This window comes from Rhincodon typus, chromosome 29 (genome assembly GCF_021869965.1).
Source record: "Rhincodon typus isolate 14 chromosome 29, sRhiTyp1.1, whole genome shotgun sequence".
Taxonomy (NCBI): Eukaryota; Metazoa; Chordata; class Chondrichthyes; order Orectolobiformes; family Rhincodontidae; genus Rhincodon; species Rhincodon typus.
The window spans coordinates 21,423,974-21,440,939 of record NC_063360.1 but is presented as its reverse complement, the minus strand read 5'-3'; the positions used below and the strand labels follow the sequence as shown (position 1 = coordinate 21,440,939).

The window sequence follows — 16,966 nt, the reverse complement described above, 5'->3', positions numbered from 1 at the left end:
TCTCTCTTGTTAGGTTTGCTTACTCAATGAGGATTTGTTGCTTCTTCAATTTTGTTTTTAAAGTGGTGATAAGTATTTTGAATGCTACTATCATCCTTTCATTGGAAACATAAAATTTTGGTGGATACTTTAGTTTGTGGAGGGGTGTGCTTAATTTGTGCATGGTGGTATATAGAATTAACGAGCTATGTTTGGAGTGCCAACATTAATGAGTTGACCCATATCAATTTACAAATTGGTATAGAATCAGCACCTATTGGTCTCGTATGGCAATAGAGTCACTGAGTCATAAACTTGTACAGCATGGAAACAGACCCTTTGGTCCAACTCGTCCATACCTTAACCTGATCTAATTCCGTTTGCTAGCATTTGGCCCATATCCCTTTAAACCATTACTATTCGTATACCCAACCAGATGCCTTTTAAATGTCATAATTGTACCCGCCTGCACCACTTTCTGTGGCAACTTGTTCTGTACATGCATCACCCTTTAAGAGAAAAAGTTGCCTCTTAGATCCCTTTTTAAATCTTTCCACTCCCCCTTAAACTGTTACCCTCTAGTTTTGGACTTCCCCTAACCTGGGAAAAAGACCTTGACTAATCACCATATCCATGCCGTTCATGTTTTTATAAACCTCTGAAGTTACTTCTCAGCTTCCGATGCTTCAGAGCAAAAAGCCTCAGCCTATTGAGCATTTCCCTAAAGCTCAAACTCTCCAATCCTGGCAACATCCTTGTAAATCTTTTCTGCACCCTTTGAAATTTAACAACATCTTTCCTATAGTAGGGAGACCAGAATTGAATGCACTATGCCAAAAGTGGCCTAACCAATGTCCTGTACAGCCGCAACATTACATCCCAACTCATACACTGTGTTCTGACGACTGAAAGCAAATGTGCCAAACACTGCCTTCATCACCCTGTCTACCTGCAACTCCACTTTGAAGGAACTATGCTCCTGACACCTGAGGTTTCTTTGTTTGGCAACATGTCCCAGGACCCCCTAATTAATTGTATGAGTCCTGCCCTGGTTTGCCTTAGTAAAATGCAAGACCTGGCATTTAGCTAAATTAAACTCCATCTGCCACCCCTTGACCCATCTGATCAAGGTTCCGTTGTACTCTAAGCCACCTTCAGTGTACAGCAAACTACCAATTTTGGTGTCATCTGCAAACTTACTAACCAATCCTCCTATATTCACATCCAAATCATTTATATAAAATGGCGAAAAGCAGCAGACCCAGCACCAATCCTTGTGGGATACCACTGGTCACAGGTGTCCAGTCTGAAAAACAACCATCCACCACCACACTTGGTCTCTTACCTTGAAACCAATTTAGTATCCAATTGGCTAGCTCCCCCTGGATTCCATGTGATCTAACCTTGCTAACCAGTCTACCATGCGGAACTTTGTGGAACACTTTTCTGAAGTTCATACAGACAATGTCTACCACTTTCCCTTCAATCATCTTTGTCACTTCTTCAAAAATCTCAATCAAGTCGGTGACGATTTCCCATACACGAAACCATGTTGACTATCCCTCATTAGTCCTTGCCTTTCCAAATACATGTAAATTCTTTTCCTCAGAATTCCCTACAACCTACCCACCACTGATGTCAGGCTCATCAGTCTATAGTTCCCTGGCTTTTCCTTATCATCATTCTTAAATCTTAGCACCACATTAGTTACCCTCCAGTCTTCTGGCACCTCACCCATGGCTATCAGTGATACAAATATCTCAGCAAGGGGCCCCGCAATCTCATTCCTACTTTCCGAGAAAGTTCCGCGCTATACCCGAGTGGTCTATCATTAAGTTTGAATATCTTTTCTGCAATCTATTTGGAAACTGGAATCCAAAAATTTTTTTTGTTGGTTTCTAAATGATCTTAACCAAAATCTCCAAGGTACTATGTGGCCCATTTGTACATTGCACATTTTTCTTGTCTGAAGAGTTGCATTATTCATTTTGGCCTGTTAGTGTTTAAAGACAGATTTGATTTGCTACTATGAACACCCACGCTGATCTATAGCTGAACTCTGGGGTTAGTTCTTGTGAACTGCATAATTGGGTAAATAGGGTTTTAAGTTCAATAGTTGTGCAAGAGATCAAGTGTGGATAGATGTAGTTTAATTATAAAGTGGGATGAGGTTAATATATTAATAAAGGAATTGAAGTTCAGAGAATGAAAAAGGAGGGACAGAGGGGTAAAAACCTAGGGATATACCAATAATCAAGGTCAGATCTTCAGACAGAAAAAGACAAAACTTAAAGCATGAGCATTCATCTGTTAATGAAGAATGGCATTTGTGCAATTGTTAGAAATGACTCTGGTTCAGGAGATCAGGATGGAGAATTGGTTTGCGTGGAGAGGAGTAAAGACTGGGGAAGGAAGTCGAGTGGGAGTGGTTTACAACACCCCAAACAGTAATCACAAGTAGGACAAAGTATACAAGAAATATTGGGTACTTGTGATAAAGAAATGGCAATAATCATGGGTGACTTTAACCTACATGTAGAGTGGAGAAATCAGTTTGGTAGTAGTAAGCTGCATGAAGAGTTCTTAGAATGCGTTTGAGTGAGTTTCTAAGAGCACCATGTTCTAAAACGAATGAGAGAACATACTAAATTGGAATTGGTATTATAATAGAATTCATTAATGACTTTGGATTTTAGGAACCCCTTGGTTGCAGCGATCACAATATGAATGAATTTTGTGTCCTGTTTTCAAGGGAGAAGATTGGGACTAAAATTAGTATGTTAAATCTAAATAGAAATTTTATAGTTGTGGAACTTGATTTATTTGAACTGAAATGGCATAATTTGCTAGGGGATAAATCAGTAGAGTCACAGATCTTTCAGGGGATATGTCAGAAAACTCTAAGTGTATTCCTACTTTAAATTCTGAAGCGAAAAGCCCATCATCTGTGGTTAACTAAATAAATTGGGGAAAGCATCAAACTTGGTGAAAAGCTGTATAGCTCTGCAAAGATGAGTTGCAGGTCAGACGATTGGTTAGAATATAAAGAACGGTGGAGAATAACCAAAAAGGAAATCAGGAGGAGGTAATTACAGTATGAGAAGAAACCAGCAAGGAATGTAAAAATGAATTGTAAGAGCATCTGCACTACCATTTCCTAAAAAGGAAAGGGTATGTAATGTGAGCATTGGTTCTCTGGAGAATGAAAATCGGGAGTTAGTAGTAGATAATCAGGAAATCGCATGAAATGAAAAGATACGCTTCTGTCTTTGTACAGGATACAAAAACGTTCCACTTATAGCTGTAAATCAGGAGGTGAAATGGAGAGTGTGACATGGTGAAATCAAAATCACCAGGGACGTAGGATTAAGCAAACCAGTGGAGCTGTGGAGCAACAGGTTTCTGAGTCCAAATGGATTTCATCCTGGGGTCTTAGGTTGCTCCTGAGTTGCAGATTTAGCTGTTCTGGTGCACCAAGAACACCAGTAACTAAAAACCAAAGGAGAAAACTAAAAGAAACTAAATAAAATTATCATGGGACTGGGGGTATAATGCATCCCAGCCCCATGGTGTCCACTTATCCTGAAAAGCTTCAAGGAATCTCTAAGAAGATTCGGGTAAAGAACCAAACCCTTTTATAAATCAATTTGTTCAAGCTTGTTACGACATACCTGTAGAGCAGGTGTGACTTGAACCTGGGGCTTCTGGCTCAGAGGTGGGGGCACTACTACTCGAGCCCTGAATCCAACCCCTTTTTTAATATCCAGAAGTTCTCTTACGAGATTTATTTAGTTCCTCATGTCTAAATCACAAACTCAAGTTGTTCTAGTTTGTCTTTGGAAGGGCTGTTGTGGTGCAACAGTAGTATCCCTTTTTCTGAATCAGAAGTCCCAGGTTCAAGCTCCATCTGCTCCAGAAATGTGTAGTAATATCTGGGCAGGTTGATTAGAAAATATGTCCTTGTTTATCGTAAAAAGAACTTTGTATTTCTAGCACTGACAGTCCTGAGTTGCGACTTGTAGATGATGGACAGACTCGGGAGTTGGGTGACAATTTACTCCTGTGGAATTCCCAGCCTCTGACATGGCAATGGCATTTATCTGGCTGGTCGAGTTCAGCTTCTGGACAATACACCATCCTGTTGAGGTATTCAGCAATAGTGGTGCTGGTGAATGTCAAGGGGTATTGGTTGGATTCTGTCTTATTGGATATGGTCATTGTCCAACCCTTGTGGGGTGTCAAGTTTGCTAGGATGCAGACACAACAACCTAGAATTCTTAGGATATGTACCTTTTATTCCCCATGATTCCATAAATTTATTCTTTGCATTGTAAATCCCCTAATTCCTGGAGTTGTTGAACCAGTTCTTAGGTTGGTAATTCCTATTCAAGAGAACTTCACCTATAATACTGTTCACACCTTTTTCCCATCTGGTGCTGAGAGTTTCTACTGATCTACTCAGGACATTTGAAGTCATGGGCTGGATTTTTAAACAACTCTTGTCCCTCTCCCATATTGCCCATTCTTACGAAGTGTGAGTAATTGCAATATTTATTCAGGTCAGCTGAACCAATCAAAATATGATGCAAAAAGACATAGCAGTCTTTTTATGCGCTGCATCTTTACAGAATCTGAATCTCGTTGCATCCTGAAAGATTCTAGAATATTGTGATCTTAAATAACTAATTAACCAGTGAAGATAAAACAATGTAATTATCAACTGTCATTCTCGGAGGTGAGGAAAGGTTAATACCAGATAAAGGTCTCCAGCGCTGGCCATGGGTCAGACCAGCTGAAAACTGAACTCTGCAACATAAAACTGGGTGAGTAGCTGCCGTAGTGAGTTGAGAGAAGGAGCTGGAGAGGACTCGAATAATGGCTGTATTTGGGCTTGGAAATTGAAAGAGAGGGTTATGATTGATAGTGGGGAGATGGGGCTTGGTCGGGTTGGTGAGAGCATACCCCCCCAACTCCCGGTCCATGAGATCTGCTTTGAGATGCTCTTTTTTTTGCTGTGAAATTTCACTCCCACATTTTTTTCCACTGATTCAAAGAAATTTCTTGGCACAAAAAAATTTACACCTGAGTGCCTGATTTAAGTGTTAATTAGGTGCCCCATTTCTTCATTGAGGAGGTCTGATGCCCCTGTCGAGGAAAAAGACATTAAGTGTATAATGTGTCGAAGTGTTTCCCATATTCAAATCTCAAACGTCCCTCGACTCTTTCTCCACCTTTGCACTTGAATGGGGAGAAAGAGAGGGAGAGAGAGAGTGAGTGATTGAAATTCTAGAGTTGCATGGACAAAAACCAAGTTTTTGCAGTACAATATGTCAAGTTTATGGAAGCTAGTTTTATAAATATGAGCATTGGAATTTATTGTTGGAATAATAACGAAAATCTTGGCTTTCTTTGATACAAAAACAAATGTAGATTTAAAATTGAGTGCAGCCATTTCAAATTTCCATAATGTTTGTAGTAGAAATATGCCTAAATGTTGGCAGTCAGGACTGAGACCTGTATTTGGATTTGCAGAGAATTTAGTGCACAGCATATTCTGATTGCTATTGGAAATAGCTCTGGTAAGATCAAAAAAATTTTGACCACAGGTGTAAATATTATAAATCCATTTTTTTAATCCTTTTATGTTGCAAATCATTCAGAAAACAGTGTCATAGCCTAGCAGAAATTTAGGAAAAGAAAGCTCAGTGGCTGCCAGATAATACTGAAATTGCTATTGCAAGTGGAGTACAAATCTTTGTGCATTGACATAGTGCAAAGTTTGGACCCTTATGGTTAATTGATTTGTTGAGTATATTTACATTGTCTGTTCTTAAGATAAGATTTGTCTATTGTGTCTTTCATAAAATCACAAGGATTATATGACTGCTGCTTGAGGTTGAGCCTCAACATTATACGCAGTGCTTCTTTTAATGATACGTCATTACAAAAAATGATCAATTATTTCATGTTGGTGAGATACAAAATCTAGATAAGTGTTCAATGAAGGAAACAGCATTGAGAACAAAAACATGTTGTATTCGATAAATATTTTACTTTTGACTTTGTTTATTCAGATCTTCTGAATTTATGGGAGTGAAAATAATTGTATTATCTTGCATTAAGGTCATGGTCATTGGATGGACAGAAGAGTATTTGACTCTTTTTCCTTAAATAGAGGTTTCCGAATCATTCAAAACCTTTTAAACTAATGCTGATCAAGGTCTGGGATCGGTTTGTCTATACCTTTTTAATGGGTTGGCAGATTTACGATTATTCATTAAACTCCAATGTTTTGGTGTAAGGAGAGAAGGAAATTCACAGAATTATCAATCTTTGAGGCAGTTCATTTTCATATGGCCAAGGATATAAATATAGTGACTGCCATAAAAGGCAAGAATGAATCATATGCTGGAGAGGCTGTAATGGAAGGACAATGGCTTTTATTGTATGGTTGAGTTTTGGGCAAGCCTCCATCCAGATACATCTTGTGTTCTTAGTGAAGAAGGGTTTTATTTGAGATTTTTATTTGAGATTTTTACTGATCTTCATTCTCTACACTACAACAATAACTAAATTTCAGAAGTACTTTATTGTCTGTGAAGTGCTTTGAGATGTACTGATTGTGAGAAGTACTGTGTAAATGCCAGTCTCTTTGTGCTTTACTTGGATACTTTCCTGTTGAAAAAGCTCTTTTTGTTGGAAGTTATGTAGAAGCATGATGCTAAGGTTAAGAAACCTTGTATTATTCCTGGTCCAACTCTGAGGATTGATCTTTGACATTATTTTTTGGTGAAATTTTTGAGATGACCCTTGCCCAAGTCCATGTTTGTAGTTTTGGCTTTTAATCAAAGATTAGTGACAATCTCTGCCTTATCTAATTGTCATGGAAAGAAAAAGATGAAAGATTTAAGATGAGGACAGAATTAGAAACTGCCTATTTCATGGCTTTGTAGGTTAGATAATAGTTTTCATCATTTCCAGCACTAAATTACTGGTCTTGAGTGAGTGACATGTTGACAGCAAATGCAAAAGGGCACATTCAAAGGTAGTGTCGACCTTTGAATATTACTAGGCATGGGTATATTTTGATTTGCACTCATCAGGACAGGTGCAAGAAGACCAAATTTCAAAGGGATTGTCAATGTACCACAAGAGAAAACGTGTTTTTTGGCAAATGGACTCTGGTCGAGGTATTGCCATGGACAATGCACCTGAAAATAGTTATCCCCCAAACTTTGGTTTAGTTGAAAAGTTTGCAGTGCCTGACATGTGCTTTCCATCTGCAGGGGACAGGGTCCTTTTCTGTGAATGTTTCCCAGAGAACATGGAGTGATGAGGGAGGAAACGCACTCGAATTTATTTCACACGACTATGAACAAGGAGTCCAAAACTTAGGTTTTCATGTACCATGCAGACAAATTCATAAGTTAAACACTTTAAGCTATTTTCTGGAAACCAATTTTTATACTGACCGATGACCATGCTGAAACCTACAGAAGAACACCTTTTATAAAGGGCTATCATTCTGGGCATGGTGGTCTACAAAATTGATTGTACAAAATACAATCAATGTGGTAGAAGTACTGTACAAGTTTAGTGCTTGATGTACCTTGTTAATGACTGATTCATACCTTTTTTAAAAATACTAATCTTATTGAATTATTAGATTACCTTCTGTTTATCCCACAGTAGATTGATCAAAGCTAAATTTAATGCTGGATTCTCAATCCAAGGAAAAGAATGGTTTGGACTTGTTTTGAAATCAATATTCCAAGTGCACATGATCAATGATCAAACGTTTTAGAGCAAATGTTGGTGGATATGACAAATTCTTACTCATTTATCATGAAAGCACTGTTTGGAGAGTATTGAATTGTGGGATGGACTTGACCATGGTGTGACAGGTCATCATCTTAGAGCAGTGCTTAAGAAGGCAGCACAAGGGACTGATACTAGTTATATCCTCACTTAAAACTAGTAACACTGTCTCATGCCATTTGATTTTGGCCTTTCAAGATCAGCACATCAAGTCTTTATTCAGCCTTCAGATGGATCTCTGATATCCATAGCGTGTTAGAATTTGACAACAATTGCAGTGTTCAAATCTATCTTTTTATCTTCAGTCATTATTGACATCAGTGCTGCCTTGTTGCAGATTGATAATTGAGTGGTGCAAACTTGAATTCTACCACATTGATGCTATTTGCTGTGCAGTTTTTGTATTGATGCCTGCCATCAGTGGGGCTTCAAGAGGTGAACACAGAGGGATTTTGATTCTCAGCCTGCATTCCATATCCTGAAAAATATTTTCCCAAGCTTTATCCTTTCTGCTGGCTGAAAGAGGGGGTAAAAGAGATTAAACCCAATTCTATTGTTGCATCCTTTTGAACTTCTGCATTATGGCTCCATGAAATAGAACTTTGGGAAACTTATCTCACCAACTTTTTAGTATAAAATCATTTTAAGTTTGGCACGTTGTTAGAAGGGCCCTTGAGACTTGAACAAACAACAAAAGAACAAGGGGTGAAATTTCTCTATTGGGGTTCACGACACCCTTTTGATCTCAAGGAAATTCCACTAATTCCTGATTCTCTTGTTCTCAATTCCAACTTGCACTTGAAATAATTTGTTTAAAGTGCTTAAAGTAGTTAGAGATATCAGTGAATAACTGGCTGATATTATCACCAGGCCTTTCACATGGCCTTTCATCTTCAGGGTCTGAGATTCCACACAAAGCAAAGAGCAGCTGTATTTGTGTTAACACCCCCATGCTCTCTGGGCAGAGGTGCTAACTCGTTAAAGATGAATGGAGACAAATGCGCTTTAATCAGTGTTTGATCAGTACTTGGAACTGTCCATGGAATAGATAGTGAAACCAAAATCTTGAATTCTGGAGCAGTTCGTTGATGTGCTATGAAATTTAGGTTTCTAAGCAAGAACATGTTAGTTGGTCTCTTCATTTGTACTTTTTGTTGTTAAAGGCCATCTTTTAATCTTGCTATTTAGAAGGGTATCTGGATGACCCCTGATATGCTGAACAGAAAAAGACAGTGCAAATTTAGAACTGTATGTAAAAAGCAGAAATAATTCCAGTACAACAACTGAAAGCAAAACGTATCTCCCATTGGCAACTCGGAATTAGGTAGTAAAGACGAAAAAAAAATTGGTTTTCGTTTTCATGTAATCCATCTTTGAATTGTTCTGTAGCTTTCCACGTGGCCAGTTTAATAATCTAAATAGTACCTAGAATTGGTTTAATTAGCCTTTGTAATACAATATATCTCTTAGAGCACGTTTCTGCAATTCATCCTAAGTAATTTTATGAAGCAGGTGAAAATATTTTGACATGAAGGTAGATGCCAATACGTTTAACATTTTAGATAGGATTTAAGCTCACTGGAATGCACAAGATGATGGGAGGTGATCACAAATATAAGTTCAGAGTTAAAGGAAGATCTACACCACAGCCTGGCAAACTGGAGAGTGGATGAATTCTTCAACTGGGGCTTCTGTTTGAATTTCATCCAGAGGTCCATTTCTGGGCAGTGGTCTTCATGTGAGATCTGTCTTGGAAAGATCTGTTTTCAGGGATCTGTTTTCCATGCTTGAACAATATAGTAAGTCATCATGTAGATGCATGCATTCAGAATAATTACTTTGTTGAAATACGAAGTGCAAGTATTTGTTAGTTTGGGAGGAGAGGAAAATTTGGTAGATGAGGGCAGTGAAGATGGAGGAAAACTTTTGCAAGTAACTTTCAGTATGTGGTAGGTAAAAACATGTTTTAAAGTATTGTTTACCTTTGCATTTTTATATAAAACATATTTTTCCTTTGATAAACTAGAAATTGACTGAAAAGGAGATTTGCTATGCTTTGGGTAACCTGAATTGTTTTGCTTTATGATAACTATTTTTTTTTGTTGCTTTTACTGTGCTTGCTGGACAAAAAAACTCAAGTGTGGGCTTAGCTGCTATTTTGATGCTTTGCTTCCTGCTAGTCAAAAATCTTTGAGCTGTTTTTTCTCTCCTATTTCAGGTATTTTTAACCATGTGGTGCCTTCAGTCTCTTCTCATCAGTTTGGAGCCAATTCCAGCAATGTTCCAGTATCTAGTAGCACGATGTTAAACTTTAACCCACTACAGACTGTACCTACTACTACCCATTCATTTCTTTCTGTTTGTTCCAGTACATTATCTTCTGCTGAGAGCAGAATGGCCCCCTACCTTACCCGGGCACCTACACAGTCTGTGCTTAACACGCCTCCCCCAAATATTTCCCTACCACCACCCCCACCACTGTTAAATTCAAACAGTCCTGATCCTTCACTTTTCCGTAATGTATCCACTGTTAGTGATGGATACTTGTCTTCTTCCATTTCTTGCTCCTCTTCAACTGCCTCGCTTCAGTCTGCTAACACAGCATTAGCCATGAAGCTTGCATCTCTGCAGCCCAAAGCCTCTCACCCTTCCTTTACAGTGCATCACCCACCTTTGCCACGCTCAGCGCTTGCTCAGTCAGCACCTCTCATCCCTCAGTCCAGCACAAATACATCTGCAATGTGGGTCACACTTGGCATGCAGTCTCCTTATGCTACACATTTCTCTGGGGTTAAACCTCGCTAAGAACTCACGTACTTTATCGGTCTTATAAGGTAAGGTTAGAAATATGTGCAAGGCTAAAATATATTATCAGAATATGTACAGCTATGTGTATGACAACATGATGAAATGCATACTCTTAGTATGAATAAACTGACTGAAAAGTTAAGTTCTAGAATATCTCATGGTTTAGGAATTTTTTTTTGTGTAAGATGTGCATGTGCTTTAAATCAGAATGCAGAGGCAGACATTTCTTTCACTTTAAAATAATTGCTTTTTAACATCAAGTAAAGTTCCAATAATAATAGAAACAGTTAACATTTCAGGTCTATGATCTTTAATCAGAACTGGGAAAAGTCACAAACCTGAAACATTAACTCTGTTTCTCTTGCTTCACAGATGCTGCATTTTTTTTAAATTTCAGATTCCAGCTTCCTCAGTTTCCTGCTTTCCCAACAATAATGTACTGACATGATGACTAACAAAAATTCATGATTTCAGTGATTTAGTCATTTGAGCTTCATGTGAAGATGTATCTACTGTAATATTTGCTTTTTAGTGGAAATGTTCTTGTTGAAATTAAACTTAATGATTTGCAGTTTAGCTTTTATTAATTTTTTTACCTGGGATATATGAATCTCCAGACTTTAATAGCTGATGACCTATGTTAAATTGTTGTAATTTGATGCTGTTTAAACTTGACATGGTTTGTTCTCCTTCGGCTAATCCTTGTATTATTGTTTTTGAATTTGAAGCAAGTCTGCACATATTAGTAGAAAATAGATAACATACTTTTCCCTTTCTATCTCTAGGTAATTAGGAATTCTACCTCAAAACAATGTGACCTATGCAAGGACGATGTGGACCAAGTTCATCCACTCCCATCAAACAAAGGTGCTTGAGTGGCCTGCAAACATTGTTTTGCTTCTTTACTACTGGAAAATAAACGCAAATACATTTTACTGTGAATTGGTTTTAGTGTTGCTGCAAAACAATTGGCTCCTGTTGTATAATGTTTTAGAAACTATTTATCTTTTTTTCCCAAGTGATTGGGACGAGTCATTGTTCCAACAAGCTGATAGAGGCTTTGAAGTGTGAAGCGCAGCGCACACCAGCATTCATTTGTTAGCCTGCTGTTGGTGCTATTTTAACCACCACAAACTGTGCCTCTGTGGATTCTGTTCCCTGGTGCTTATTCTGAAGGGGTGAAAGCTGAATAGCTGCGACCAGTTTCTCAGCAACAAGTGATATCCTTGTAATATTTTGCATCATTTGTTAACAGATTGGTACTTGATGCAAATATTGCTCAGCCGCCTTCAGTTTACTTTATACAAGTAACAATCCAGCTCTTCTCTTCCACTGTCTCTGATCTTTTGTATGTTAAGTGGTCATTCGTGATAACACAGAAAAATACTGTCATCACTGTCTTTTTGTCATTAATTTAATGGTGTTTCATGTCACTGTAAATTGCAATTGAAGCAATGTAATCTAATACCATTAGATAAAGATTTGTTATACATTTGGATTATTGCTGTGTAATTTTAATTGTAAGCAATAGCATATTTGATTTTCCGGTTACCTTAGTACACAATGAAGTGTAAATTATATCAATTTCTACACATTTTGTTCAAGAAGTATGTATTATGTATAAACAACCAAGAGAGCAAAATGTAAAAAGGCTGAAATTTAAAATGCAATGGGATTTCATAGACTGTAGGTCATTTTAAAATATATTTAAAATTTTCTTTTTCACAAAGTTTTATACATTCAAGTGGGACATCTTTACTAATCCAGTTTTTAAAAAAAGTACCTCAAGTTTTTTAATATCCTTACAAAAGTAAACTCTGGTTCAAGATTTCAATATTGGATTGTGCTTGAAGCTAAATGTTGTTTTCTTTTTTATCAAATTATTTTAAAAAGCTATTTTTTTTAAAGGTCTGAAGCAAAGAAATTGCAGTAATTTTATGTAATTATATTCACTAACCAAACTACAGTAAGACCAATGCCAAGCATTTTTGTAATTATAACAAAATTATTAAATAAGTAACTGTGGGTGACTTAAATACTCTTGGGCCAGCAAAGAGCTGTGCTGTTTGTCTCGGTGGAGCTGATTTGCATGTCCTGTATTTGCAGTAAAGCACACAGGAGCCCATGTATCATTTTTTTTAAAGCATTATCCAGCATGTTCCATAAATGAATAATGTATAAAATGAGTGGGGGTTGGTTCTGCTGACTGTTTTGAAACCACATTGCAGTTTAAAAACTCTTGTTTTATCTGAAAGAATTAATTGTTTCTGCTTTTGGGAAATCCAAAAGATTGTTTAGTTTTAGTGGTGGCTGTGTGGGAATTTGAACATGTGACTGAGTAATTGTAATAAAATGAAAGCTTATAAAAGTGTGAGCAGAAATATTGGCTTTTTACAGTATGAGGGCACTGTTTCTTAAGAGAAATTGAGCTTGATGGTCCTCCAGTGTGCATGCACCTTGATGCATGACTAGCGCTAAAAGAGTGATACATTTCCTACTTGTGTTCAGTGCTACATGGTGCACATTTATAGTTTAAATAGTGTTCAAGTGTAAACATTAATTGGACACCTTCCACTGACCGGCTACCAGCTTCAGTGCATTAATCGTGTTAATGTTTTAACCTTTACTTGAAACTCATTTATTCAAGTTTAAAACCTCATAATATAATACAGTAGAGTGTTTTACTTCCCTTTCTCTCTTCTGGCATATTCCTGGACAAGACCCCATGAATTGTCATGAGATATTGAGAAAAGGAAAGATGATTGTGATGAAGTCTTTTTTTTTCCTCCCTTTCTGAAATAGCTAAGAGGGTAATTGAACTAGGAAATAGTTGACTAATATTAGACCTTTAGTCTGTTACTGGTACAGATACAATAGTTATCAAGTATTATAAACTCTACTTTTGAGGTGCAAGTCAAATCGTATAAAAATCCAGAGTACTGTTCTATTGAATAGACACTAAAACTGTAAGAAATCTAAATTATTCAAGAACATGGTGTTAAATTGAATTTCTGTAGAGGTCAGTGAGGTTGACTATAGATTGATCATTTGGGTAATGCATTCAACCACAATTTCAAGGCAGCATATATATATATATATATTTATACATATATATATACAATATATAATTATATAATAAGATGAGTCTATTATAAATTTGACTTCAGTTTTGTACAATGTGACAAAGTTCACACTAGTACTTGCTAGATAGTTAGCTCACCAGTAACTGAGTAAAACATCAAACTATGGCAGGATGTTCTTATAAGTAGCCTTAAATTTATAGGTAGATTAAGGTGTAATTACATGCTGTGAAAACTGAGCCATATAACTTAATAGAGATAAAGGTGCATTTATGTCATTTTATGTTGGTTTTTAGTAACAACTGTTTTTTGGAAGCAGTCAAAATCAATTTGTACAATCCATCGGGGCACCTCTATCATGCAGAAACTGTAAATGAGATTGCCCCTTAAGAATTGAACATCTGTTGTGATCTGTACACTATTTATCAAGTTCAGTTTACTGTAAGGAATATCTTCTGTACAAAGTAATACTATTATTTTAATATATATATTACCAAAATGCCTGAGATTATATTAGAAGCTATTACATAATTTTCTCGAGTATTCCCAAATACTTTAGAGGACATTTTATGTTTGTTACAAAATTGTATATTTAACTAGTTTGGAAAAAGGAAGCAAACTTTTTCTGAACCATCAGAAGGCACAGATGATACGTTTCAGCACTGTAAGGTAATGTCCATCATATGCTGGATTTTAAATATTAATTGTGTTTTATCTGTCATTCACTTCCCTACCTGCGTTTGAGGGTATTTGAACATGGCTTTACTTTCAAAAATGCTTGTGTTGGGAGAAATGTTTAACATAAAAGTACATTTTGACCCTTATCGCACTGCATCCTGAATGAGCATTTAAAACTGTGTATATGTAAATATCTAAATTCATGTTATGTAATTTTATAGCTTCATCTAAATAGAGTTGCCTGTTTCAGTTGAGTGTAGATATTAGATTTATTTAAAATTAACCACACAGTTAATCCAAATTAAAATGCAATAAATTCCATAAATTTTTTTTGCTGCGATTGTGGTATATGATAAAGGAGATCACAACATAACGTTATCACTCCTGATAATTCTGGGCACATACTATCCCCAAAACGTTTACAGACAGGAGTTAGGATTATTAATTTTGCAAATTTCTTGAATTGAAAAGTAAATAACTGAGTTATGAGGTGCAGCAATCTGAACTTCAAATGTTGTTTCCTCTGAACTGTTGTTATAAACTCCTTTCAGCTTTTGACACCTTTGGTTTTCATCACTTTGTACAATTTGATCAGAAGACTACATATCCTGTGTAAGATGGACGTTATCTTTAAATACACAAGTGGAGGATGAATAAGATTTTCTTTGCACTTGTACCATGCAGTCTGTCTTTTTGTGGCTATAGCTTATATTGTACAATGCTGCTTGGTGTGGAAGAAAAAAAGTTGTCCTAAATAAACAATGTTAAGTAAATACATTCTGTGGTTGTCTAAAAACTCAGTGAATATACGCAATTTGTTCAAGTATGTACAGATGAGAAGCTGATATTGGCTTGTGACTATTTTGGCATGGCTGTAGAATTGAAATATAATTAAATATTTACTGGCTAGTTCAGTTGGCTTTTTCAAATTTTTCATAATGTAGACGTGGTACATATGTGGTAGGGAAAGGGATGTTTTTGTGATTACAGTTGCCTAGTGCTTATTACATTTTGTGAAATTTGTGAAGGTTAAATGGCAAGCATTCAAAAAATTTTCTTTTTGTATGTAATGTTATAGTGGAACTGCTTTTATTGTTTTTCTGCCATTCCACCCCTTTCTAAAGTACTGTAAATTCGGTTAAGTTGCAACTACTGCTAAAATGTTTGGAGGAATACGTTTTTCTTTGACCTGGCATTTTTTTTTTTGACATTTTATCCTCCGATTGTTCTTGAATTTTGTCTCTGGTGTTTGCTTTGCCAAGAAATTATGCTTTTAAGGGTTTTTTTTGCTTTTTAATAAAGTTGTGTATTTCTAAATACATCTTGTGTATTAATTGCAACGAAACATATTTAGCTCCAAAACTTGTCAAATTTCAACTCGGCGATAATCAAGTCACCATCTAAGTGTGCTTTTTCACAATTTAAAACTGTTTAATCCACTCGATCCAAATTAATTGTAGATTTAATTGTTACACTTGTGTAATTTTGTGCAGTACAATTTAAGCATTTCTGAATGGCACATAAGAAAAATTTGAATACTGGTATAGAAACCCAATGTAGGATGTTTTGCTCTTGGATGAAAGAATTGTGGTGTATTTACAGATGGAAAAGTGCCAGCACTCAAAACCGCCCTCCAAACCCTGGCATGATGATATCAGGCTCCTGCCTTCACCATCTTACCTGGATCTCTATAATTGAATTTGATAATTATGTTCACTAATCTTCTTGGCATTAGTGCAAAACCTGTCTTTCACTAGTTTGAACATATGGTTTCATCTTGAAGTTTAAATTTGTTGTGTTCCAACATTAGATAATCCCTTTATTAATTGTATCCGAGGCCTATTCTTGTCACTTCCTAAGAATGTACAGTCACATCTTGTAACTCATCAGTCTTGTACCACAGAGGATTAACACTGTAACTTTTCTCTGCACTACTTCAGGTTTGTATGTCCTTGTGATACATTGACAAAACTGGTCACACTACTCCACATCTAGTTTTAATGTAGTCTGAATTATTTGGCCTAATTTACTAATACAGTTTAGCTTTGTCTTTGTATTGTTAGTCACAGCTCTAGATTCACTAGATGTGTTGTGTGTGTCAAGTTTTATCACTGGACTTCTTGTATAACCCATATATACTTCAATACCAGTGCCTGCATTGAGCAGGAATATCATGGATTTGAATTCCATTGAAGAATTCGGAGTGTCTGACACCAGCATTCTATTTCTCAGTCTTCTATCCAGTTGGATGTCAAGGATCCCATAATATAATTCAGAAGTAAACACATTCTGCATCCAGACCGATTTCCACATCTTAGGACATCAGTTACACTATTTGTATCCTCTAGTTAGCAGACTGTGTAAATGATTGCACTTCAAAAGTGATTCATTGGCTATGCAGTGCTTTGGCATGTTTAGCAATAGAAAATATGCTTTATAACGGCAGGTTCTTACTGCATGGTCCCCCTGCAGTTTTTGCTGTGGCTTCCTTTGTCTCACATTGTGATTTGAGGCTCCCTTGAGACTTTAACACAATTTAGATTGACATTCCAGTGCAGTGATCAAATGTACTGCGTCTAGAATGAGTTGTAAAATGAGATCCT

The 16,966-nt window shown here is 36.6% G+C and overlaps 1 protein-coding gene across 1 annotated transcript in view; it reads left to right on the top strand.

Annotated features, from left to right (window-relative positions):
• The window catches only part of LOC109926363 (DOT1-like histone H3K79 methyltransferase), a 106,612-nt gene extending 90,932 nt beyond the window's left edge, over positions 1-15,680 (top strand). Inside the window, exons 15-16 of the mRNA XM_048613917.1 lie at positions 10,016-10,631; positions 11,391-15,680. Coding sequence (XP_048469874.1) covers positions 10,016-10,602 — 587 coding nt within the window. The 3' untranslated portion in view covers positions 10,603-10,631; positions 11,391-15,680. The remainder of the gene's footprint in view (positions 1-10,015; positions 10,632-11,390) is intronic.
• The last annotated feature ends 1,286 nt before the right edge of the window (positions 15,681-16,966 follow it).